At 38.6% G+C, this 24,877-nt stretch overlaps 1 protein-coding gene across 2 annotated transcripts in view; it reads left to right on the top strand.

Annotated features, from left to right (window-relative positions):
• The first annotated feature begins 238 nt into the window (after nt 1–238).
• Nucleotides 239–24,877, top strand: part of LOC149290185 (acetyl-CoA carboxylase 2-like) — a 29,977-nt gene continuing 5,338 nt past the window's right edge. Inside the window, exons 1-37 of one of the 2 annotated variants that reach the window (XM_089489644.1) lie at nt 239–364; nt 1,160–1,298; nt 2,119–2,228; nt 2,671–2,752; nt 2,954–3,052; nt 3,168–3,277; nt 3,938–4,048; nt 4,189–4,569; nt 5,016–5,177; nt 5,952–6,115; nt 6,458–6,608; nt 6,763–6,866; nt 7,151–7,232; nt 7,450–7,595; nt 8,413–8,563; nt 9,789–9,923; nt 10,246–10,392; nt 10,610–10,798; nt 10,920–11,020; nt 11,348–11,436; nt 11,834–11,958; nt 12,271–12,384; nt 13,800–13,913; nt 14,449–14,538; nt 15,165–15,283; nt 16,271–16,294; nt 18,030–18,167; nt 18,651–18,750; nt 19,373–19,480; nt 19,685–19,771; nt 19,865–19,915; nt 20,258–20,473; nt 20,842–20,997; nt 21,351–21,554; nt 22,717–22,872; nt 23,542–23,664; nt 24,248–24,517. In XM_089489644.1, the coding sequence (XP_089345770.1) occupies nt 239–364; nt 1,160–1,298; nt 2,119–2,228; nt 2,671–2,752; nt 2,954–3,052; nt 3,168–3,277; nt 3,938–4,048; nt 4,189–4,569; nt 5,016–5,177; nt 5,952–6,115; nt 6,458–6,608; nt 6,763–6,866; nt 7,151–7,232; nt 7,450–7,595; nt 8,413–8,563; nt 9,789–9,923; nt 10,246–10,392; nt 10,610–10,798; nt 10,920–11,020; nt 11,348–11,436; nt 11,834–11,958; nt 12,271–12,384; nt 13,800–13,913; nt 14,449–14,538; nt 15,165–15,283; nt 16,271–16,294; nt 18,030–18,167; nt 18,651–18,750; nt 19,373–19,480; nt 19,685–19,771; nt 19,865–19,915; nt 20,258–20,473; nt 20,842–20,997; nt 21,351–21,554; nt 22,717–22,872; nt 23,542–23,664; nt 24,248–24,517 (4,974 nt within the window). The remainder of the gene's footprint in view (nt 365–1,159; nt 1,299–2,118; nt 2,229–2,670; nt 2,753–2,953; nt 3,053–3,167; nt 3,278–3,937; nt 4,049–4,188; nt 4,570–5,015; nt 5,178–5,951; nt 6,116–6,457; nt 6,609–6,762; nt 6,867–7,150; nt 7,233–7,449; nt 7,596–8,412; nt 8,564–9,788; nt 9,924–10,245; nt 10,393–10,609; nt 10,799–10,919; nt 11,021–11,347; nt 11,437–11,833; nt 11,959–12,270; nt 12,385–13,799; nt 13,914–14,448; nt 14,539–15,164; nt 15,284–16,270; nt 16,295–18,029; nt 18,168–18,650; nt 18,751–19,372; nt 19,481–19,684; nt 19,772–19,864; nt 19,916–20,257; nt 20,474–20,841; nt 20,998–21,350; nt 21,555–22,716; nt 22,873–23,541; nt 23,665–24,247; nt 24,518–24,877) is intronic. The other variant, XM_089489645.1, reaches the window with a different exon arrangement.

Below are 24,877 nucleotides of genomic sequence, written 5' to 3' on the forward strand. Positions count from 1 at the left end.
TGGCCAGATGTGATCATTTGCCAACACTCTGCGTACTTACCATTACATTGCTATTTGTTAAGAATTGTGATGATGGTTACAGGACACAGTAGCTGGGTATAACCCCTATAGTTCCTGCTGTCTCATTGGTGTTTATAAAATGATATCCATTTCGATATTTTTATTTAATATGTTTTATGTAATGTTCTGTCCAGTCACAATGTGACTCTAATGTCTTTGGCATTTCCCCAGGCCCAGCATGTCTGGATTACATCTTGTAAAGAAAGGCAGAGAACAGAAAAAACTGGATCTCCATCGGGACTTTACTGTCGCCTCCCCTGCTGAGTTTGTCACTCGGTTTGGGGGGAATCGCATTATTGAGAAGGTAAGAATAAGCTATTCAGGGGAACCTTTCTACCGATCCTAGAGACCCAGGCAGGACCCCACATATACTGGTACAAGTTTCTGTCTACTAGAGACAACGCTTTTCGAGGATCTGAATGGGGACAATCCCGTTTACAGCCAAAAGGCCATATGTTTGTGTATTGGTAAAGTATCACTGAGATTCTGAAAAACTGTGAGTGAGTGTGAGTTAGAAAGACCATCCCAAAGCTTGAATATAGAGACCATGTTCTTGATTGTTTAGTAAAGCTAGTATGGAATTGGAGTTAAGAGTCCAGAACTGTGGAGATATATGGATGCATCCCAAGTACATCTTGCATACACTTTTTCTAGGAAGGTCAAAACAATTGGTAAAAATCATCCTTTTTCCCTATCCTAATATTCAGCCGGGTTCTTAGAATGTCCTGTATGTTTTGATCTCTTTTGTTAAAATGTATGTTCTGAAAATGTGTCCAATACAGTCATTATCATCTATAGGCAAATAAAAGGATAAGCTATAAAAGGGCCTGTAGAGCAGCTATGTCTGTGCTCATTTACAAGATTAAAGGCAAATACTGGCATGTCTGGTTAATTGGCAATTTGAAACATGGTTACCTGGCTGATCAGTTGCCGATGTGCTGCCAGCAAAGGTTAATACTTATTTTTTTTCAAGCATATGGAAATCAAATTAAGTTCTACTGTTTTACCCCTTTAAGTTATTTTGGTTCCCAGGAAAAGAATCTTTGGTTTTCTCACCTTTGTGGAACTTACATGTTTTCTGTGTTTATATCATTGGCAGGTCCTCATAGCTAACAATGGCATTGCAGCTGTCAAGTGCATGCGCTCCATCCGGAGGTGGTCGTACGAAATGTTTAGGAACGAGCGCGCCATACGCTTTGTGGTTATGGTTACTCCAGAAGACCTCAAGGCTAATGCAGGTTTGTTTGGGAGCAGTGCCAAGATATTGTGCCGTTTCTAGGTATAAATGAACATTTGTATACCTAATCTCTCGCTTTACTTTCATACCCACAATAACACATTATTACCCATTAAACAATATGCATTTTGTTTGCTACCAGCATTCTCTTTATTTCACATTGTTGTGTTTTTAATATACATTTTTTTTTTAAACATGTACAGTATATAATGTTAGGTTGCCATAGTACAAGAAAAAAAAGTTCTGGAAATGTAACACATTTACAAATTTTAAAGACATTCTTTCCACCATCAATCTGTATTGATTGACTCCTCAAAGATGCCCCATCATGCTTCTTTCCTAGCAGCCATAAGACTCTCTGCTTTCAGACAACTGGCAAGTACTACAGCCTGGAGTATGCTTAGCTGCTTGTCCATTATATATATATATATATATATATATATATATATATATATATATATATATTCCTATGTATCTTGATGTCTCGATAACATGCAGACCGTTCCAAGCCCTGTCCAATTTGGGGAACTTGTTCCATTGCGTTCATACAAATCTAGAATTGGATATTTTGCAATGGGCACACGAAGAAATATATGACCAAAAAGTAGATCAAGGCATGGTAGACTTAGTGCCCACACCCTAGAAGTGTTTGCTTCTCAATATAAATCCATTGTTGAGATCAGACCCTATGTGGTATTATTCAACATAGAAAATAGATACTGCATGTTATTACAATCTGCTTTTATGGGTTGTAGCTTTCAATTATTTTTGTTTTCCAAGCCTTACTGTTAATTAGGCTCTCTCTACTTTTATCTACCCAGAATACATAAAGATGGCTGACCATTACGTACCAGTCCCAGGGGGACCAAACAATAATAACTATGCCAACGTGGAGTTAATTGTTGACATTGCCAAGCGTATACCAGTGCAGGTAAACTTGAAGTTCACTGAGTTGTGTACTGAACCAGAATCACCCTGATCGTGATACTTTGTGCGTATAATAACTTGTGTGTTATCCAGCTATGTGATATCCTTGTGTAGATTACCTAGAGGAAGATGGCACTAAACTCCTTTTCTCACCCCAAAAGAGAAGAGGAAGCGCAGATATCATATGATTAGTGTTATCGTATCACTGGGATACACGATACACATGACTTTCATTGCTGGTTTACTGCTTGGATATGAATTTATGTGTGTCCTCAGTGTGTCATTGACCATGACTGTGTCTGTTCTGCTTATATATTTTATAGATGGCTTTCAGAGTAGAGTGAAGGGAACATCTAAAAATATCAAAATGTGTCAGATTTAGTACCCTGCTTCAAGCTGATTACATTACTAACTAATTTAAAATGTTTCTTTTTGTGTTTTATTAGGCCGTGTGGGCTGGATGGGGCCATGCTTCCGAAAATCCTAAGCTGCCAGATCTCCTACAGAAGCAGAACATTGCATTCATGGGTAATGATTTCGGTCCTGAATAATATGCAATGGAAAGTAGCATGAGTTATTGTTATTGGGGTATCAGACATCACTGTTTTGGCCCTTCTGACTTTACAGATGAATTAAACCTGCTCCTGTTTTTTATGCTAATCATAAATGCTATTTGAAGTTGCCATTACAATACAATAATAATCTTAAATGTGAAATATTTTTGCCTAGGTCCTCCCAGCGATGCGATGTGGGCATTAGGTGACAAAGTGGCTTCTACAATTGTTGCTCAGACTGTGGGAATTCCAACGCTCTCATGGAGTGGAGACGGTAACTGTTTGGGTTCAATTATTGTGCAATGGGGAGTTGGTTAAGAGAAAAGGTAAGTGTTGTCCTTTTGTACCCCAATCAATGATGCTACCCTTATTTATATCGTCTGCTGTAGGACTGAAGTTGGACTATGATTCAGAAGATACGCAGCAGCAAAGTATCATCCGTGTCCCTGCTGATGTGTATGCCCGAGGCTGTGTGAAAGATGTGGATGAAGGTTTAGAGGTAATCGTTTAGAGGGCATTTGTTATGGGTGAGATATTTGATATGTTTCTGGGACTAATTTAAGAAAGAGATCTGTTTAGTAATATGATGCCCTAGAAACCTGGAGTTAATTTTGTTCCTTGTGTTAATAACATTTGTTTCCAGCATTTCATGTCAAAGATCTGCACGCTAGGTTATTACAATTACAACCGTATATTCTAATCCATGGTTGTCCAGCCTGCGGCCCTCCAGCTGCTGCGGGACTACATCTCCCATACTCCTCTGCCAGCCCCTTAGCTGAAAGAGCATTACGGGAGATGTACTCTTGCAGCAGCTGGAGGGCCGCAGGTTGGACACCCCTGGATTAGAATATACGGTTGTAATTGTTACATAGTTATATAGGCTGAAAAAAGACATCAAGTCCATCAAGTCCAGCCTTTCCTATATCTGTTAATTTGTTGCTGTTGATCCAAAAGAAGGCAAAAAACCCCAGCGTGGAGATCTTTGACATCAAATGCTGGAAACAAATGGAAAATACACACATTCTTACAGAGTTTGATTCGGCCTCATCATAGTCAACCTCCAGTCAGAGACGACTTGGTCTCCAAAGATCCTTGAGTATTCTTGTAAATTGCAACTTCTATAAAATTTGATGTAGAAATTTTTCCTTCTGAAATCAAGGCTGCGGAGAGAATTGGATACCCGGTGATGATAAAAGCATCTGAGGGCGGTGGAGGGAAAGGTATTCGCATGTCTGAGCGAGCTGAGGATTTTCCTAACCTCTTTAGACAAGTGAGTGTTCTCGGCATTTGGAGTGCACAATTAAATGCTTCTTTAACTGTCTTAAAATAATTTATTTCTTTAGTACACGACATGGCAATATCGTGTAAAACTTGTTTAGGTGATAGAGCATATTGCTTTTTATTTCCTAGGTACAGACTGAGGTGCCTGGGTCACCTGTCTTTGTAATGAAGCTGGCTCAACATGCCCGACACTTGGAAGTCCAAATATTAGCTGATCAATATGGCAATGCTGTGTCTCTCTTTGGACGTGACTGTTCCATCCAACGAAGACATCAAAAGATAATAGAGGAAGCGCCTGCCACTGTGGCTGCCCCTTCTGTGTTTGAGTACATGGAGCAGTGTGCGGTGCGTCTGGCGAAGATGGTGGGATATGTGAGTGCTGGCACAGTGGAATATCTGTACAGCGAAGATGGAAGCTTCCACTTCCTGGAGCTTAACCCTCGGCTTCAGGTTGAACATCCTTGTACTGAAATGATCTGCGATGTCAACCTCCCGGCTGCTCAGTTACAGGTACAGTGGCGTGGCTTGCTCTTCTTGTTGAATTTCTGTTTGCTAGACTGCTTTTTTTATGGAAGACTGGTGTATATATATATCTTTTAGTCACATGATGGGGCTTAGCGGGCCACCAAAATCAAATGAGAGACAAGAACACTTAACAGCTTATTTGATATGATGGTATCCATCTAAAATGTCTCAAACAAAATGTGTAGAAATATCTCATCACAAAAATATTTCAATTGGAAGATGTGTCTGATTGTGATCTGTCCCCTGCCTGATTTTGGTTGCACTGTAGGGCAATCTACACATATTATAAAATCTCGGTTCACAGCCTCGGTGAAATGGCGGGACGTGGACATGTTCAAACTAATATGACTTCCATATTTGTAACAACAAATAAAGATCTTTAATTTGATGGAAATAAGAAATAAAACTTATGTTATATACTTTGCCAACAGATCTCAATGGGAATTCCCTTGTACAGAATAAAGGATATACGGGTGTTGTATGGGGAGACACCCTGGGGAGATTTTCCAATTAGTTTTGAGAACCCAGGGAATACTCCTCACCCGAGAGGTCATGTCATTGCTGCCAGGATAACCAGTGAGAATCCAGATGAGGTGAGATGTGGATGGTTTAAGTGGAAAGTAAAAGGTTTTAAAACGTTTAAATGTAATAAATTCCACTGCAGCTTGCTCTACTAAATGATGTATACTCGGCGCCAAAATGTGGACGGTTTAAGTAGATGGTAAGGGATGTGGAAAGCTAGTCTCTAAACAGTAAATTTGATAAATAACCCTGCAGCGTTCTGCTACAGGACATCTACATTTCTTCCTTGGAAAAGTTGAACTTGAAGGACTTGTCTTTTTTTTTTCTTTTCTTTCAACCTCATTAACAATGTAACAATGTCCTCTTGCAAAACAAAGTTTTTTAAAAGAATACAACTACCCATAGCCTTTAACCTTTCTAAGACATGTGTTATGTCATTTCTAGTCACCAATCCAAAAAAATAAGGTGCATTCTGGTAAATATCTTGGCATTTGAAAAGTGCTAACCACAGAGACACCCCAGAAACAACTCCACAGCCCGCAGATCTTATTGTTTAGGTTCCATTTACTTGAAACTGCAAATAATTTGTGCTTATGAGAACATAGCCTTTTGATTCTTTTTTTTGTTCTTTCCTGGTTTTTTTTATATTGTGCTAATATCTTAGTAGAAAATGTTTCGAAAAAAAAGAATTGATATAATTTAGTTTCTATTTTTTTTTTTTGGAATAGAATTCACTGCATAGAACTGGAATGGGCCGAGGAGCTAGGGAATTCTCTTTTTTCTGTATCTTTATCTTGAAGCCCCGGTTACTGAATTTTAACACACGCCACTCTTTTTTCCATCAGGGTTTTAAGCCCAGTTCAGGGACAGTCCAAGAGCTGAACTTTCGCAGTAATAAGAATGTATGGGGATACTTCAGCGTAGCAGCCGCTGGCGGCCTGCATGAGTTTGCGGATTCCCAATTTGGACACTGCTTCTCATGGGGAGAAAACCGAGAAGAAGCCATCTCGTAAGTACTGTGCTGTATTACAAGGGTTAACTTCTATTGTAATGAGGTAGGGTTTTCTTTCTTTTTTTTTTCCCTTTCTCGGAAAATGTATAAAGTTTATTTTTTTTTGCTTTAGAGATGTAATCTATTTTGTATAGAGGAATACTTAGTGATGGCAGAAAAGAGCCAATTGTCTGCGTTTTTGGATGCATGAATGCCAAACGTCCCCTCTCTTCCTGTGTAGTTTGCTAGCAATGTGTTTTTTTGTGTTTTTTTGTGTTTTTTTTTTTATTAGTGTTGGCAATTTTTTAAAATTCAATTTGTTATATGGTATCTGATCTCCATACCATGCATTTATTGCAGGAACATGGTTATGGCTCTTAAAGAGCTTTCTATTCGGGGAGATTTCAGGACTACAGTGGAATACCTCATCAAACTACTGGAAACCGAGAGCTTCCAGAACAATGATATTGATACAGGGTGGCTGGACCACCTGATTGCAGAGAAGGTCCAGGTAAGCAACTCATGTAGTCATTGTTAAACCCTACACCCTTGTACATTATCCTATTCATTGTACTATATTACTTTATTGGTTTGTCTATTTGTAGAAGGTTTTTGGTTTTTTTTGCTTGCCATTTTCTATTGTTCTTTTACATTGTCGTTCAAAGGCTGAAAAACCAGACACGATGCTTGGAGTGGTCTGTGGTGCTCTAAATGTGGCAGATGCTTTGTTCCAGACTTGTATGAATGAATTTCTTCACTCTCTGGAAAGGTATGATCTCCGTGGCTTCTTCTTATATTGTTTGTAATATTTTAGCCTTTTTTTATTTTTAATATTGTACAGATATTAGACCTTATCATGCTGGTATAGGCCCTTCTGTAGGCAAAGCACTAATTCTGTAAATAAGGTTTTTGTATGTAGGTTAAACAGCGTATTTCATATTGGTAGCTAATACATAAAAACATTAACAAGTACATTTTCCTTTATACTTGTGGCCCTTTCAGCCTGCAGTCGCTCTTTTTATAACCTGTGCTACTTTTTGATCCCTTGTTCAGAGGACAGGTACTCCCTGCTGCCACATTGTTGAACATTGTTGATGTGGAACTTATCTCAGAGGGTGTGAAATACTCATTAAAGGTACTAAAGCTTTTTTTTTTTACATTATACTCTGCAGCCCCTATGACATTTGAGTAGTGGAAATATTTTTTTTTTCCGGTGCTGCTGCCTTTATTATATGTGAACCTATACATTGAAATCCTACAAGTGCATTGAGCTTTCCCTGGCAAGTATATGGTTTAAATGATGATGGACACAAGCAGGTCATGTTACTGATTTCTGTTCCCTCCTGATCCAGGTTGCCCGACAGTCCCTCACCACGTATGTAATCATTATGAATAATTCTCACATAGAGATAGATGTTCACCGTTTGAGTGATGGAGGGCTTCTACTGTCCTATGATGGAAATAGCTACACCACTTACATGAAGGAGGAAGTTGACCGGTATGAATGGGTTTCTGTCGACAATCCTTTAGATCCTACAGTGTATTTGAACCACTGTATGGACTCTTTTGTGCATATCCTGTCATGCTTTTACCCAGATCAGCCTGGGCTAATAGGAGAAGAATTGGTGAACGATGAGAACATATACTCACTGAGATAGTGTCAAAGATTGTAGTTAATGTTTGGCCTCTAGGCCTATAAGGCTATAAATACCTACGCAGTATTAATCGCCATCCTTAGCAAAGATTTAATAGATGACTCTGCTATGTGCGCTAATATATTCATTAAAATAACTCTTTCTCATAATAACCAAACCCAGATGCATCATCTCTTCATCCCTTATAAGATTCTGGCTTCTGCATAGTATTGTTTGTATCTGCATGTTCCTCACACAAGATGTCACAAATACCTTAATTTCTTATGTCTCCCATCTTGATTGCTGCACCCTCCTTATGGTGGGCATTCTTACTTACTGTACTGCATCCCCTATAACACGTCCAAAATAATGCTAACATCTGATAAATCCACATTGCACATTTTCATTTCTTCTATAAAAGACTGCGCTAAAAGTAGCCAGAAATTCGCAGGAGAGACCGTAATGCATGGTAACCATATAGCTGTTAGCTGATGCATGAGAATTGGATGTCTCTTTTCTGCATGGACCCTGCAGCTGTAGAACCAGTGCTCGAGTTCAGCCTGGATGGGTCCCGCAATATTCGGATGATACCTGGTGTACCTTAACTCAAAATACTGCTGCCAGATACATTTACATTTTTGATTCTCCAACTGTAACAAAACTTTGCAATTTTCTCCACAGGTACCGAATAACCATAGGAAACAAAACCTGTGTGTTTGAGAAGGAGAAAGACCCAACGGTATTGCGTTCTCCCTCCACTGGCAAACTGCTCCAGTATACTGTGGAAGATGGGTGCCATGTCTGTGCAGGAGAGTGCTTTGCTGAAATTGAGGTACCTTCCCACTATGTGTCCGTATTACCTTCGTTCTCATTTGTTTAGGGGATTATTATGTACATTTTTTTTATATATATATTATTATTATTTATTGTTTTATATAGCGCCATCAAATCCCATAGCGCTGTACAACGGGTATATAGTAAGATGCAGTATTTGTGAAATTACATACTTTTATTTAGTGACTTTAATTATTGTATGTTGGGGCTGCTGCTCTTGTCTGGGGTAAAAAATGACCGCCAATCAGAGGAAAACTTTGGTAAACTGTTGCTGGCAAAACAGATGTTACACTGAACATCTGCCAAGTCCCCAGCAAACTGACAATAGGACATCATCCACATGTCATGTCCTCGGGGTTTTCTTAACAATGAGGGCAAAAGCTGAAATGTCCATTGCAGATGTGAAATCAATCTAGGGAGTTCTTCTGACAGTCTGTTGTATCAAAGTAAATGTGTGTGTGTATGTATATATATATATATATATATGTGTATATATATATATAATATTTTTGTCCTAATGTCCACTATCACCATCTGGTTTTATTTATTTAACACTGAGGCAAATCAATTTGTTTATGCCTTTGTTAAGTCTTTAGGTAACATTGCCATGGACGTGACTATCCTCTTCAAGCACCATTTGCTTTCTGGCACACGTGCGTTTTATTTTAACAATTAATGCTGGATATCCATTTTATTAAAAATAACCACCTGCTAGTGGTTTTACTAATGCTCCTCCAAGTGCTCCTGTTAGGGCCTTTGTAGGACATAAGTTGAAATGCTTTTTGTAATCATTGTGTACTAACAACTTTTTTTTTTTGGGGGTGAAAATTATTAATTTTGTATCAGAAATGTTGAAACAAAAAGCAGATTGTAGACTTTTGGACCCTGTTGTGTGTGTGTGTGCACACGCCCCAATATACATTATGCATAATCCAGAACAAACACTTGTTGAGGCCTGTAAGCAGAATTCAGGCTTTCGTCTGTTAGCCATACTGATTTAGAGGGTTTTAAAAAACCAAAACTTTTGAACAGTAGTGCATGTTATTGGTTTTAATACTTTGTTTGGCTGATCTGCGGTTTTGATGTTGACTGATTCAGTGGTTGGGGTGGATTGTATTAGTATGCAGCAGACTGAAGGGTCATGCTGTTTTTATTAGTATCTAAGTAGTAATAAACAGTGATAAACCTTTGATGTTTTAAACACAGTAAGCCTCTTCCTGCAGGTAATGAAGATGGTGATGGCCTTGGTGGTACAGGAGCCTGGTCAAATCCATTATGTGAAGCGCCCTGGAGCTGTCCTGGAGTCTGGGTGTGTGGTGGCCCGTCTTGATTTAGATGACCCCTCAAAGGTCCACCAGGTATTGTATTAATATGTTCTTAAATGGGGTCCGTAATTACTAGCACTGCACGTTAGTGAATACTGTTATCACCACTTCTCTTCTGATGACATACTTAAGATAGATAAAAAGTAGCATCTATGCATTGTGTATGTTTTTTATGAACTTTCAATAGCGAGTACGTCTAGAACTGTGGAGTTTCCCCAAAACAGAATTTCTTAACCTTGGCGTAAGGAGCCAAAAGAACACACCAGGCTTTCTTAAAACATTGACTCTCTGATGCACAAGACATTTTGTTAGGCCTCCCAAGAGTACAGATATTAATAATTGTATTGTTATGTAGGCAGAGCTGTACACTGGAGACCTCCTTCCACAACAGACCCTTCCCATTATTGGAGAAAAACTTCATCAGGTTTTTCATAATGTGCTGGACAATCTGATCAATGTAATGAATGGATACTGCTTGCCTGAGCCTTACTTCACTAACAAGGTAAGGTGAACCAGATTCTCCTACCGCATCTTCTTTCTTTTCTATGTGACTGTTGTATTTTAGCGTGTCTGCACACGTGCTTCAGAGTGACACTTTTTAAACATGGGAGTAGCATGAGTATATCCAATACATCTACTTGAAATAACTTCACGGTACCAAAATATGTTATTGGTTTTATTTATGCTGTATATACTTTGTCACATCTTCCTCAATACAGGTGAAGGAATGGGTGCTTACGCTGATGAAGACCCTACGAGATCCATCCCTTCCTCTCCTCGAGCTCCAAGAGATCATGACCAGTGTGTCCACCAGGATTCCACCTTCTGTGGAGAAAGCCATACGCAAAGTGATGGCTCAGTATGCCAGTAACATTACCTCTGTACTGTGCCAATTCCCAAGCCAGCAGGTGGGTTTACTGACGCCACCAACTTGAAGAGCTGATTTTTGTTTTCCATCTCTCAATAAAAACTGGTATTCTAATTTGTATGTGAACTGAAAGTGAGCAGAATGTGACTTTTTATCCTCAGATTGCCAACATTTTAGACAGCCATGCGGCCACCTTGCAGAGGAAAGCAGACCGGGAAGTGTTTTTTATGAACACTCAGAGCATTGTGCAGCTGGTGCAGAGGTGAGATTGATGGGGAAACTGATTTTAGCTTGAAACCTATTCATTATGAAGTTTTATTAGAGAGGGCCATCCATTTTTTGTGGCTGGATGCCTGCAGGACATGAAGCACAGCCACAAAGGTGGTAATGGGTTCCTTACTTCTGCAAACCCATACACGCTGTTCAGAGATTAAATAATCCATTCTGGACCGTTGTGTAACTCTGAAGGCATAGTATTTTTGTTTTTAGATTCATGAGTAGTTGTGAAAGAAATATTGTTATCCACATGAACATGCCTTTATAGAATCCTTGCTGTCCATACATGACCCGTGTTCTTTTTCTCTGGCAGATACCGCAGTGGCATTCGTGGTTATATGAAGTCGGTTGTTCTTGATTTACTTAGAAGATACCTACAGGTTGAGACGCAGTTCCAACACTGTAAGTAAAGAAGTAAGGTTTTCTGGACTGTAGCCAATCTTTTATAGAAGGTTCTATGTCTTTGACTCCTCATCTTGCATTCCTCCCACCCGTGTCTTACTGCTACTCCTCATTGTTTGCTGCTGAGAAACTGCTGAAAACCAGATTTATATTAGATAAATATGCAATTTAGTGATGGATCTATTTGTTAAGCACTGCTAAGCGATGTAAGGCACTGGGAGCTGTTTATTTTTCTCTACAAGCTGTGTGTTCTTATAGATGTTTCTATGAGGACAGGAGCCACCACTGAGCACATACTTTACTGCTTGTGATATAGATGGCATTCTGGTTATTCTAACCTTGTGCACGTGATAAATTTTACAATCTAGACACATTTTTGTATTTTCTGTTTTTTAAGCTCACTATGACAAATGTGTGATTAACCTGAGGGAACAATATAAGCCAGACATGACCCCTGTGCTAGAGTGCATCTTCTCACATGCCCAGGTGGCTAAGAAGAACGTGCTCGTCACCATGTTGATTGTAAGTATGACACATCAAATATGCTAAAGGCCTTCTTATACTGACTATATATGTACATGCACGTCTTACAGAAAAAGAGAGAACGAGCTTCATTGCAGATTATTAAATGGCAATGAGATTGGATGACAAATTAAATGGAAATCAGCATGTCGTCAAAACTCTATGCAGAACCAATGACGGGCATTTTCCCTTACCAAAGATTACAGTATCTTGTGATCATTTCCCTTTAAACCTCAAGAATATTTTTATGGAAAGCATGAATGAAAGCATGAATCAGAAAACCTTGTCCCGTGACAGTATAATTTCCTCTAGAACCAGCTTTGTGGGCGCGACCCAACCCTCACCGATGAATTAATGGCCATACTCAATGAACTGACACAGCTGAGCAAAACGGAACATTCCAAAGTCGCCTTGAGGGCTAGACAGGTGAGTCTATAGATCTAGATGCTCCTTTAAAGCATGACATTCTGAAGCAACATTATGTGTATTCCCCAGGTCCTAATAATCGGGTAGAAAATTCATACAGCACAATTAATAGAATAAGCTTAACCATCTGGGAGATAGGGATTCAAACATTTGTATTTACTGTTTATCTGTAAAGTTTTCTATTTATAACTATATAACATTATAACTTTATTATCTAAAAAACAGCTCCCACATGTTAGTAAAACACATAATGGGGTGCTTCAACTTAAGGTCTACAATCAAACCTTAAAAGAATGATGTATAAATGTTACCTAGGAAGTTCAGTTATGGTTTTAAGCAGTATTAACGTAGTTCCTTATTTGGTAATATGTATGGATCCTACTAATTACAAGCTGAAGTTTCATTTTTCATCCAAAGACTTGGATACTTATTTTGGTTGTAAAGTGTATATTAGAGTGATTTCCACCAGATAACATAAGCTCATGCCAATGGTTTCATTAAGCATGATGATAGGGATACTATAAAGTGTTGGTTTTGACCTATGGCAGCAGACAAGCCAGGGCTTCTGTTGTGGCACACGGCCAGGCTGCCGACTCACTGGTTAACTTTATAAATCGGCCCAAAATAAAGGGTTTGTTTATAGAGAGCCCTATTTCACTCCTCCCTTGCGCAGTGTGTCGGCTATTGATGCTGAGCATCGGTATATGAAGTCGTATCCCACCACCCAGCACTGAAGCCGTGCACACCATGATGGAGCAGTGAAACAGAGATCTGTAGGAACAGACACCATGCTCCCACCACAGGAATTAAGAAATGTAAGAGAAGGGGAGAGATAGATGGTGAGAAAGAGGAGAGACAGTAGGAAAAGAGGGAGATTGGGAAATAGATAGGAGTGAGTTGGAGAGAAGGGGAGATAATGAGAGAGAGGTGACAAATAGTGACAGCAGTAGCACATGGATTCCACCTGAGAAGCCACCAGACACCTTGCACCTGTCCTGATTAATCTGCATATATGTATATAAAAAGATTAAATAGGATGGGTGCAAGGTTTTTACATATATGTATGTATATGCCAAGCTGTGTGATAAATGTAAATGCTTTTCTATTTGTTATGGGGGTTTGGAAGATGAAAACACTGCTCTACACTAGGGTGGGCTCCAACATGCATTTGAGTGAAAAAGTTTGGCGTCTTCAATATGTATTATGGAGGGCCAAACCCAGTAAGCATCTCCTAGAAAAAGAAATAGGGTTTCTTGCATAATTGAATCTGTGAAATAGGTTTCAGGAATTCTGCATTTATTATCAATTCTAACAGGTGCTAAATTGTTAAGCTGGCATGCAAACTCCTGGTAGCAGCTCCAATAAAATAATGTTGTGTTAAGCTGCATGTATTCACAAGCTGTCTTTCACATTAGGTTCTGATTGCCTCTCACCTCCCATCTTACGAACTGAGACACAATCAGGTTGAATCTATTTTCCTCTCCGCCATAGACCTTTATGGTCATCAGTTTTGTCCAGAAAACCTAAAGGTAAGATTTTGAAAGTTAATGAGCTGTTTTCCTATGCCTAGCATAGTCAACAAAATACATTGTACTTGATCAGCTGTAATATCTCCTCGGCTCTTGGGTAAATTAAACATCGGGGAAAGCCCTCCAGTCTGTAAAATGTAATCAATAACTGACAGTTTAATGCACTTTATATTGCAGGATCCTTTGAAACAAAACATACTAAAATATGGTAAATTGTAGTTAGGACATGGCTGACCAGTCCCCCCCAGTCCTCTCTGATCAGAAGACTTTGGGTCTCTGCCATAAATGTTTTTTCCTGTCTTGTTTTGCAGCCCTTACATCTCCAAATATATCTCCAAATATAACCAGGGTGTCTATAGTATTCCTTTTATTGGTTTGTGTGCAGTTCCCTTTGATTCTGTGTTAGACATAGCTGGATATTGTTCACTCTGTATATTGTCTTCCATTTGTGGTTTTAAACCACTCTTTAACCAGGACATTTTTATCAGAATATCGACGCTGCTGCCTGTTGCTGATATCCATATTTTTATTTCAGAAACTCATCCTTTCTGAAACATCAATCTTTGATGTCCTCCCAAACTTCTTCTATCACATCAAACAGGTGGTTCGAATGGCTGCTTTAGAGGTAAGAGCTGATGTTCTTCAAAGTAGCCAGATACCTGTATAACTGATGCGTGTCCTCATGTCGGGTATAGCTTCATGACCTGTGAACCAGTAGTAAATGGTTTCCTTTCCAGCTACGTGTGCTTTTAACTGTAAAGTAACTAGAAAAGGGAAAAATATTTTATATGTTGGCCACATTCTGAGTTTTATAGATTTTTACCTGTTGCATTGCAATCTTTATAAAATCCTGTGGCAAGAAGTAACTTCTCTTGGACAACTTTAAGTTTATAAACTTTAAGGTATGAAAGACTGCCTTCTACTGCCTAAGAATTTACCAATAACAACCAGGAATAATGTATGTGTGCTTGTAAATCTTGTAGTATTATAATATGATGGTATTATACACTCCTTTTTGTTTTGCCATTTATTTTATTTATTGTTATATCTGAACCTGCCCTGAATAGGCTATACAAACTAAAGTCTAAAAGTAAACTAAAAACAATCTACAAACTAACGTCTAATTATGACTTCTTGGTCACGTTGTACATTGAAGAAATGTCATGTAGTAGGAAAAGGGGTGATATTTTTAGTGGGAGATGTAAGGTTCTACACAGGTCTTGGACTTCAACGTATTTCATTTGTTTCCAGGTATATGTAAGAAGGGGCTACATTGCATATGAATTAAACAGCCTACACCACCACCAGCTCCAGGATGGGACACGTGTGGTGGAGTTCCAGTTTATGTTGCCTTCTTCTCATCCCAACAGGTAAAGTTTAGGATTTTATTTTATTTTTGGTGTTTTTCAGCCAAAGTCCAATGCTGCTCCATTTAGCTTTGTGCTGTATTGAGAGCTGTGTTTGCCAGACAGAGAATAGGATGTTTCTCTGATCTCTGCATGGAATCCAGCTTTGTGCTTTGGGCAGCACCAATTTAGATACGAAGGTGCTTCATCAGCTTTGAAGTGACACTTATTATTCATATCATATTGCGAAAATGTCGATGCTGGCCAAAAAGTTTAATTTAACCCCTTAATGACAAAGCCCGTACATGTACGGGCTCAAAATGCATTGTTTTCAATGGGTTTTGGGACCGCCCATTGTCCTTAAGGGGTTAAAAGCCATGTAGTACAAGACTTAATCACTTGAGGCAAATAAGAAGGCCGATAGTGCCGCCTAAATGGGGGTTCCAGAAAGAATCAGAAAGTTCCATCCAAATGAAATGTGTATTGTTTTCGTCTTGTAAAGAGAGGAAGTGGGACAAATTTCACTACTTACAATTGTCACTAGTCATGCAGCCGATCCGATGCTTTGGTGTGGATCATCTGGCTGGGTACATGCAGCCTCACACTGATAGCATGTCAGAGCATTGTATGCAGCACACATGTTACAGTGCCAGGGACAATTTTCATCAGCGTTCCTTGGCACCATTGTTAGTGAAACCCTGTATGAGTACCGGTAGAGGTGATGTCCATAAAACATGTACGGCTATTGAGGATTAACACCTTATAAACCTTGTACAAATCTGACGTAAACTCTTCTTTAGGTCTCCAGACATTGGCTCTTCTTGCGGGTTACGTCGGATAAAAAGAGCGCTTGACCGTGTTAGCCTACTAGACGGCATGACTGTGGAGAGAGTGTTTCCGTAGCTGGGAAGCCTACTGCGGATTATGTAAAATGAGCATTTAGGAAATGTAGATTTACTGCACAACTTTCTTTTTCACTCATTGTCCTGTTATCTGCTAATTTAATTACAGAGAGATCAGCCCTACACTGAGCAGGTATGAGTGCAGAATTCTTATCCTACAGCATGGACAATATCTCCATTAATCCAAAACGCAATCTCTTCCAATTTTGCTGCCGTTTGTGCTTTCATCTCTTGCCTTTTCAGCTCTCTGTGGACATCCTTAAGCCTCCTGGCAAACCGCTTTAAAAGTGTATCTCCTAATGGCCTGTGTCCTGTGTGCCCCTTACTGATATAGTCGCGTTGCTCTAACAGCTGCTCTTTCCACCCTCGATAGCAAATGCAATGGAAAATGCTTCTCTGCCAGAAAAAACCCTCTTCATTAAATTGGCTACTCACACTTGATGCTAAAGGTTTGGCAATCCATCAATCACCGTTCTGGCAGTGAAGACAAAATACAGTGTGTTAATGGGAATGTTAGTCTTGGTACTAAATAAGTAGTCTTCTCATTCAGTGCTTTTACTACAAGCTTAAACAATTCTTTCTACTGATCAGGGACCATATCTGATTATTCTATGAATAGGTGAAAACTGCCAGGGGTCTTAGTATTTTGTTTTAGTGGAACAAGAAACATATTTGTTCTCTTTACTGATGACAGCTGCCTGCTTCTTGGAAGGTGCTTTACAAATTACGGGTATAGATAGCCACAGCTTATCAAGAACATTGAAAAGTTGACTACTTTGGGTGTCTTTCTTATAGATTATAGGTTTTTATATGGCCCAAAAATATTAAAATAGCCTGTGTCATGGATATGATGTACACAAGCATTAGACTTTGTTTACGATAGACTAGTTTCTTTTGTACTTCCGATTGCTTGATTAATACCCGTTTTAAATTATTTTGCGCTTTCTGTAGTTGCCCAAACGCTGTTTCTTAATTTAAATTCAGTGTATGTCATGTTCCTTTATGTATACAATTATGTTATCTCATGGGTATCAGTACAGTTAGTACACTCTTTTTTTTCTTCGAAAGGGTAAAAAATTTGCCTCTATGGTTAAGATCAACCTTGTAAGAGAATACTAATATATATATATATATATATATATATATATATATATATATATATATATTAGTATTCTCTTACAAGGTTGATCTTAACCATATATAATATATAACCATATATATAATTTTAGTATTCTCTCTATATATAATTACTTATCCCTTTTGTTTTGTTAGGTTGATTTACATTATTATTATTTTTAAATCAAAGAGCAACACAATATTGTAGCTTTCTATATCTCATGGACCTGTTCTGTGTTGATTTGAATAGGTCTCAGTTTGCCTGCTAAGGTTAAAGTAAGAGTGTGTTTTTTAAAAATAACAAAAAAATAAAGTTTTGTCTAAATTGGAAATATACTGAGAAGCCAGCACCGCTGCATGGGGATTGCTGGAGTATTGCTGGAAGCAAGGAAAGGGTGTTACCAGTACTCGACAGATCAGATCATTACAGTACATTTGTCTAAAATAACCATTTTTTCTAAATAGTACCAAAACAGACATGCTTTCATGCGGTGGCAGGTGTTTCCTGCGGTACTTGCTAGACAAAAACAACTTGGTATGGGCAATGCTTCCTAAGCTGCACAAGAAAGTTTCTGCTGGTATAGCAGTGCTTGGCAAACCTTGGCATAAAAATACCACATGGAGAACCCCGCATACCCTTACAGACATTCTTTTACATGGATGTGGAACTATTTTTTTTTTGTTTTTTTGGTTTAACAAGCAGATGGTAGACATTGCCGCTTGACTCTCATGTTCTGTTTGTTCCTCTGCAGGATGTCTCTGCCCGTCAGTGCCACACACCTAGAGTTAAATCGTCAAAGCAGTGAACTCTTCATGGACAGTGGTTTCTCCCCTTTGTGCCAGAGGATGGGGGTTATGGTAGCCTTTGACAAGTTTGAGGATTTCACAAGGTAATCCAATAGAATGATCTTCCATCTTCTAGTCCATTTTATATTATTTTTAGAATGTGTATATTTTGTTGCGTTTATTTGGATCAGCAGCAGTTTATATTGGTCTATGCTTACTGATGTCCAATCACGCTCCCCAGTGTAGTGCTGCTCCATGGGCTGATTGGGGAGATCAGATTATACTAGATGGGCTTCTTTAGTACCTGGTGCAGTGCGCTCCTCTGCGGTCAGTTGCCTGGATATAACATCATATCCCGGCACTCATCAAGGAGTATCGCAGGTAAAGAGGTAAGACCTGTGGGCACCTGGGAGTGCTTTAAAAATTGTGGGCTACATTCAAGTACAGAACCTTCTTAAAGAAGAATTTGACCCTGCTCTTGTCTCTTAAGTACGTTATGTGCCTGATGCATATTGTGGGCATCACCAGAGTAGAAGGAAAGGGATTTGTGATCAAACTGTGGCAGCGTGTATATCTCTTCATTCCAGGAACTTTGATGAGGTCATCTCCTGCTTTGCAGACCCTCCTTTGGACAGCCCTTTGTTCAGCGAGGCACGGTCCACTTTTTATGACGAAGAAGACAATAAGGTGGGTAGATATCTGTTAACTTATATTTGCCACATACCAATATACATGCAGCTGTTGATGGAAGGGTGGAGGTAACGGTTATAATAGAGACGGGCACCAGCTCCATATTAATTTAGGATGTTGAGATGTTCAACAGGTGTCCACATACTTTAATCAATGCAGTGTATTTTAGAAACAGTCCTATGATAAGGGTTATGGGTAAAGATAAGACATTAGAAGAGAGTATTATAGCTTACAGGTCAGAGGATGGCTTTTAGGGTAAGGTGATGTAGTTTTAAGGACAATACTTGAGGAATGTTTGTGAACGTTAAAATTTAGATTACTTCATAGAATAATCTCCAGATATAAGTAGCCCAAATTAATCAAAGAACGGGTCCCAGTGTTATTAATGTGGGAGTAAAAATGAGCATTTTTAAGTACTTAATTTTTTTTATACTACTCTGGTTAACTCCGTTGTAAATGTAGAGTTGTATATTTATTTTCCTGAGAACAGCTCTCCGGTGTAGTCCTGTACAGCCCTGGCGAGGAACTTACTTTAAAGTACTTTGCGCACCTTCTAGCTTTAGGAGAGTTAAACTATGCTCTTTACTGTAAACTTAATTTGCTAATTATGTTCCAACAGAGCATTCGTGAGGAACCCATCCACATTTTAAATGTGGCTATAAAGTCTGTCGAGCGCATTGAAGATGAAGAATTGGTGTCCGTATTCCGAACGTTCTCTCAGTCAAAGGTTTGTAAATCAGTAATGCAAGTGCTGTTCCACATGGAGTATGATGTCATAAAGTAACTAGATATTTCGTTAGAGCTAAAGTATTTCAGTTGCACACTTTATGCAACCATTTTCATATACAAGCGTTGTGATCTGATACTGAATGGCAGGTAGGACTCCTGTGGATTGTGTGTTCTTAATACATATGTCTCTATTTCATTGCAGAAAAACATCTTGGTGGACTATGGTCTTCGAAGAATCACTTTTTTGATAGCCCAGCAGGTTTGTTATGCTAATCATGGGGTAGATAGATGTCCAACTTGGGGTATAAATAATTATATTGTTAAACAAAAGACATGATGGAAGTCTTTGCCTTAATCTAAAATACACCCCCTGTATTTGTTTAACTTTCAGAGAGAGTTTCCAAAGTTCTTCACGTTCCGAGCGAGAGATGAGGTATAGCTGCTTCATTTTTCATATTCTATGGAGTTTCAAAAAAAAAAATGATTAACCTGCTTTTTTATTTCACTTCTTTTGTTTCTCTTTTTTTTTTTTCCATTCTTCTTTCTCTTCTTTTTCTTCTCTCTTTAAGTCTTCCTCTCACTGTCCTATGTGCATTTCTTTTTCTTTTGCTATACAGTTCATTTTCACAACTTAAAGGTCCATGTATTAAATAGATACACTAAAAATACCAATTGTTTGGTAGTATTTGGAATATAAAACAGCAACTGTTATATTCCTATAATATATTACGTATCTGTGTTGATTGTGACGGTGTTTTGTTTTTCGCGTGTTCAGTTTGCAGAAGATCGTATATACAGACACCTTGAACCCGCTCTGGCCTTCCAGCTAGAGCTGAACAGGATGCGTAACTTTGACTTGAATGCGGTGCCATGTGCAAACCACAAAATGCATCTTTATCTGGGTGCAGCAAAAGTAGCAGCAGGAGTAGAAGTGACAGATTACAGGTTCTTTGTCCGAGCCATTATCCGTCATTCTGATCTCATCACAAAGGTAAAACGATATCCTGCTGTAACCGTAATGGTGTCATAACTCAGACATTAGGAAATTGTACAGTTTACTAAATATGAGTGTTGGATTTCTGTCTGCTGTATCACATGATTCACAAAATGACATGTCTGACCTCATATTAAATGGACAGGGTCAGACAGTGTTGAGTTATTGAGTAGGGTCATCTCTTATCATCTCGTTATCAGAGTAATGCAATTGTGTATTTACCTCCTGCCTGCACGTTATGTGTGTCTGGATTGTACCCCTGGAGCAGATTCATAATTCACTGTTAATTTCTAGGTTAACATTTAGGAATTACAAGTCAGTGTGATAACTTAATTCCTTCCTCTCTCTGAATTGTCTCTTTCCAGGAAGCTTCTTTTGAATATTTGCAGAACGAAGGTGAGCGTCTTTTGCTTGAGGCAATGGATGAGTTAGAAGTTGCTTTTAACAACACCAGCGTCCGCACCGACTGCAATCATATCTTCTTAAACTTTGTCCCCACGGTCATTATGGACCCTTCCAAGGTACATATGTTTCATAAATCTAATAATTCCATGTCCCAGGACCATTCGTATGATATTATGCAGAAATTATTCAAAATCACTTGAGAATTGGATCAAGTAAGATATTTTCAAAATCTAGCTGTCGCCAAAATCTAGCTGTTCCAAGCTGTCGCCAAACCTGACCGACTTTCTTGTAGAGAGTTTTCTAGTCTAAATATTTATCCTACTTTAAGATGTTATTTTCAATTATTGCATTGTCTAAAAGAAAACCTCTCTATTGCATTTTCTTTGCTCCAGCACACATACAAGTTTGTTCCTTTAAAGTCCTGCTGACCTTCCTTTCGTTTATTTATTTTTTTTCTTCTCCCCGGTAGATAGAGGAGTCCGTCCGCTCTATGGTTATGCGATATGGCAGCCGCCTGTGGAAGCTGCGTGTACTTCAAGCTGAAGTCAAGATAAACATCCGTTTAACACCTACAGGGAAAGCAATACCTATCCGTCTGTTCCTGACCAATGAGTCTGGTTACTATCTGGATATCAGCCTCTACAAAGAAGTGACAGATCCTAGCACTGGGCATGTGAGTAATGCAATCGTTAGCCCACTTTCTAAGAGTTACAAATGAAGACTAAATAAATATATATATATATATATATATATAACTGTCCCTAGCTGAGCATAAAGATCTCTGTCACTCCAACGCATGATGCTATAGCTGTTGTTGAACATCTTGACCTCCTATGGCAATGGATATGAGATCATATGGGTTTGAGAACCAAGACCAATTTAAGAGCACCAATGCTTCTACTCACAGCTGAGAGAAGTGGATATAAAGTCAGTTTCATGAAGACAAGTAAGAAAATGCTTTAACTATCTTTTTTTTTTTTTTTTTAAATGTTGCAAAAAAACCAAACAGGTTTTAAGCAGCGTTTGATTATTTTTTTTCTATCTAGTATTAGTATGTATTTTACAAGAGACCAATATTGTCCTTGTCCCATTAAGAAGGAAACTTCCATTCTACAAGTGTAAGGAGGAAGGGCCATTACATTTACCCCTGTTATCTTGCTGTTATGTTGTGCAGCTTGTGATGACTTCTGCTCTCCAAAGACTCAAGGGATATTAGCTTATTGTCTTGCCACAGTAAATCTAACACAACCTTAAGGCTTCCTGGGTGATGTCGGTAATGACCCATTGAATAAATCATCATGGTGACTTTAGATCCCTTTGACAGTGAGACAAATGACAAAGTGACTAAAGACTGGGACAGCTGTGTTGAATAAAGCTTGACAATGGAAGGGATCACAGCGCTAGATACTAGGCAACATGGACAAAGAGTATAGCCTGAGTTTGTTTTATGTTTATGGTGAAATTATAAAGCATCTAACGTTATGGTACCATGTGGATATCTCATCAAATGCTAATATCTGACTATTCCCAAGTTTATATCCTTAGAAACATCTGTACCACAGCTGACATTGCTAATAAATTGAAACCAGGCAGACAATAATGCTGTCGGTGATATTTATTACCATTATTTCTAATTGTTGAGGGGCTTTTGCACTGTACTAACAGAAATTAGAATAGATCTAGATTTTCTTTAATCAATATTTGTCTATTACGGTATTATTTGCATGCACTTTTTTAAATAGGTCAGTTATTCCATAAATATGGGTATCCTCATCTCTAGGCCTCTAGGAAATAAAGTTGGCAGCTGGGATGCTAATGAGACTCTGTCTTCACAGATCATGTTCCATTCTTATGGAGATAAACATGGACACATGCATGGAATGCTGATCAACACGCCATACGTGACCAAAGATCTGCTGCAGTCCAAGAGGTTTCAGGCCCAGTCCTTGGGGACCACGTATGTTTACGACTTTCCCGAGATGTTCAGACAGGTGAGGCTGATGATTTGGATCATGTATGGCTTGGAGTTTGCTTTGTAAGAAAAGCTTGATTTTTTTTCCCCTTAGGGTAAATAGGAAATAGAATTTAACTCCTTAATTAGGTATCTTGCTGGTAATTAGTAGCGCTAATTTAATCGACTACGTGAGTGGGATCGCATCTGTCACTTGTCCCAAATCCTACCTACCTGTATTTCCATATAGTAAATAAACTCATGTAACTGTGGTTAACGATTCAAATTATCAATAATATATATATGTAATACAAAACCCACATTATGTGTATATGTTTCTATTTCTTAGGAGATGTATGATTTCTTCTACTCATTTTATTTCTCTCCTAATGTCAAGTTTCTGATTGTTGTTACTGTGGCCTTTAAAAGTGGGTGAGGAGAGCAGTAAAATGTATTGGCTAACCGTGCCTCTGCCACCATTCTCTGCTTCCAAGAACTTTTAAACAAAATATCACCAAAATAATTAGACTGATTAACAAACATGAAGCGCAAGTTGCGTTGTTTTAATTCATGAATTAAGTAATGCAAAAATCTGGTGTAACCATTAATCGATGGTAGACAGTTCTACTTGCAGGTGAAAAAATGTATTTTCAGAAATGTTGTCAAGTTAATCATGATTTCAGTAACGGTACATATTGTCATTTTGAAGGCTTTGTTCAAACTATGGCGGTCAGGAGAAACGTACCCCAAAGATATTCTCACCTACACTGAGCTGGTTCTAGACACCCAGGGACAGCTGGTGCAGCTGAACAGGTTGCCTGGTGGTAATGAGGTAGGGAACATATTCTTATTGATCCAGTTTATTTACATTTTGTTCTTTCCTGACATGTTTGTAAACATTTACTATACATATTACTATTTATATATGTTTCTTTTTAATGAAATGTGATATGTTTTTTTGGAAAAAAAATGGTGAGCCTTAGTCCCAAAATCTACTAGTGACACAAAATGGAATGGTGATTCCTACATGTTTGTGTCTGCTGCAGACCACCCCTATTAAGCCACTTATGGCAGATCTACAACAAACAGTGTATAGAGTAGCCTACGGTACCACAATGGTTATTGATAATAACACTAGCAAAACTACTTCTCCAATGCATGTTTCAGTAAGCCAGTCTGTAGCTGTCAAGCTCATGTGTTTCAAATCTTTTACACATTGATATTATCAACTTTTTAGCTGAAGCATTTTATTTACAAAAGCAACCATTTATCCTGTATTCAGTTGGAGGCTACGGTAATTGTCTCCCTAGCTTTAAAATATTAGTTGATGACCCCCACTCCATGACAAACCACAAGTTGCTTATTATAGGCCTATAATCATTACATTATTTTATTAAGCTTTACACTTGTATTAGGTTGGGATGGTGGCTTTCAAGATGAATCTGAAAACCCCGGAATACCCATCTGGTCGTGATGTCATCGTAATCTGCAATGACATCACTTATAAGATTGGCTCCTTTGGACCACAAGAAGACTTGCTTTATCTCAGAGTTTCAGAACTGGCTAGAAAGGAAGGGATCCCTCGAATCTACATAGCGGCCAACAGTGGTGCACGAATAGGACTGGCAGAGGAACTCAGGCACATGTTTCAGGTTGCCTGGAATGACCCTACAGACCCTTACAAGGTAAAATGTAAAATAAATATATTAATGGAAAGGTACTATATCGCTTATATTGCAGAAGCGACCCACAGATAGCTGCCCTGCTGTTACAAACACCATGTCACACAACATTGGATGCCATGAGATTTCTAGTTCAACACTTATTGGCAGATGTTACAAATTACATATGGTAACCTTTATACATCCACTTTAAATGGTTTTGCTTGAAAATGAAATTAGTTGTGCTCATAATTGCCAGCAGTCCTGGTTTTATTGAGAGAGCTGCAACAGCATAACTTTGCCCCAATAGCCATCTGTTCATATGGATGTCCCAGTTTCGAAGGACTTTCTATCGGGTGTAGCGTGACTTTGTAGGTGTCCTGA

The sequence above is a fragment of the Sceloporus occidentalis genome, unplaced genomic scaffold (assembly GCF_023333645.1).
Source record: "Sceloporus occidentalis isolate IW3139 unplaced genomic scaffold, rSceOcc1.0.p SCAF_40, whole genome shotgun sequence".
Lineage (NCBI taxonomy): Eukaryota > Metazoa > Chordata > Lepidosauria > Squamata > Phrynosomatidae > Sceloporus > Sceloporus occidentalis.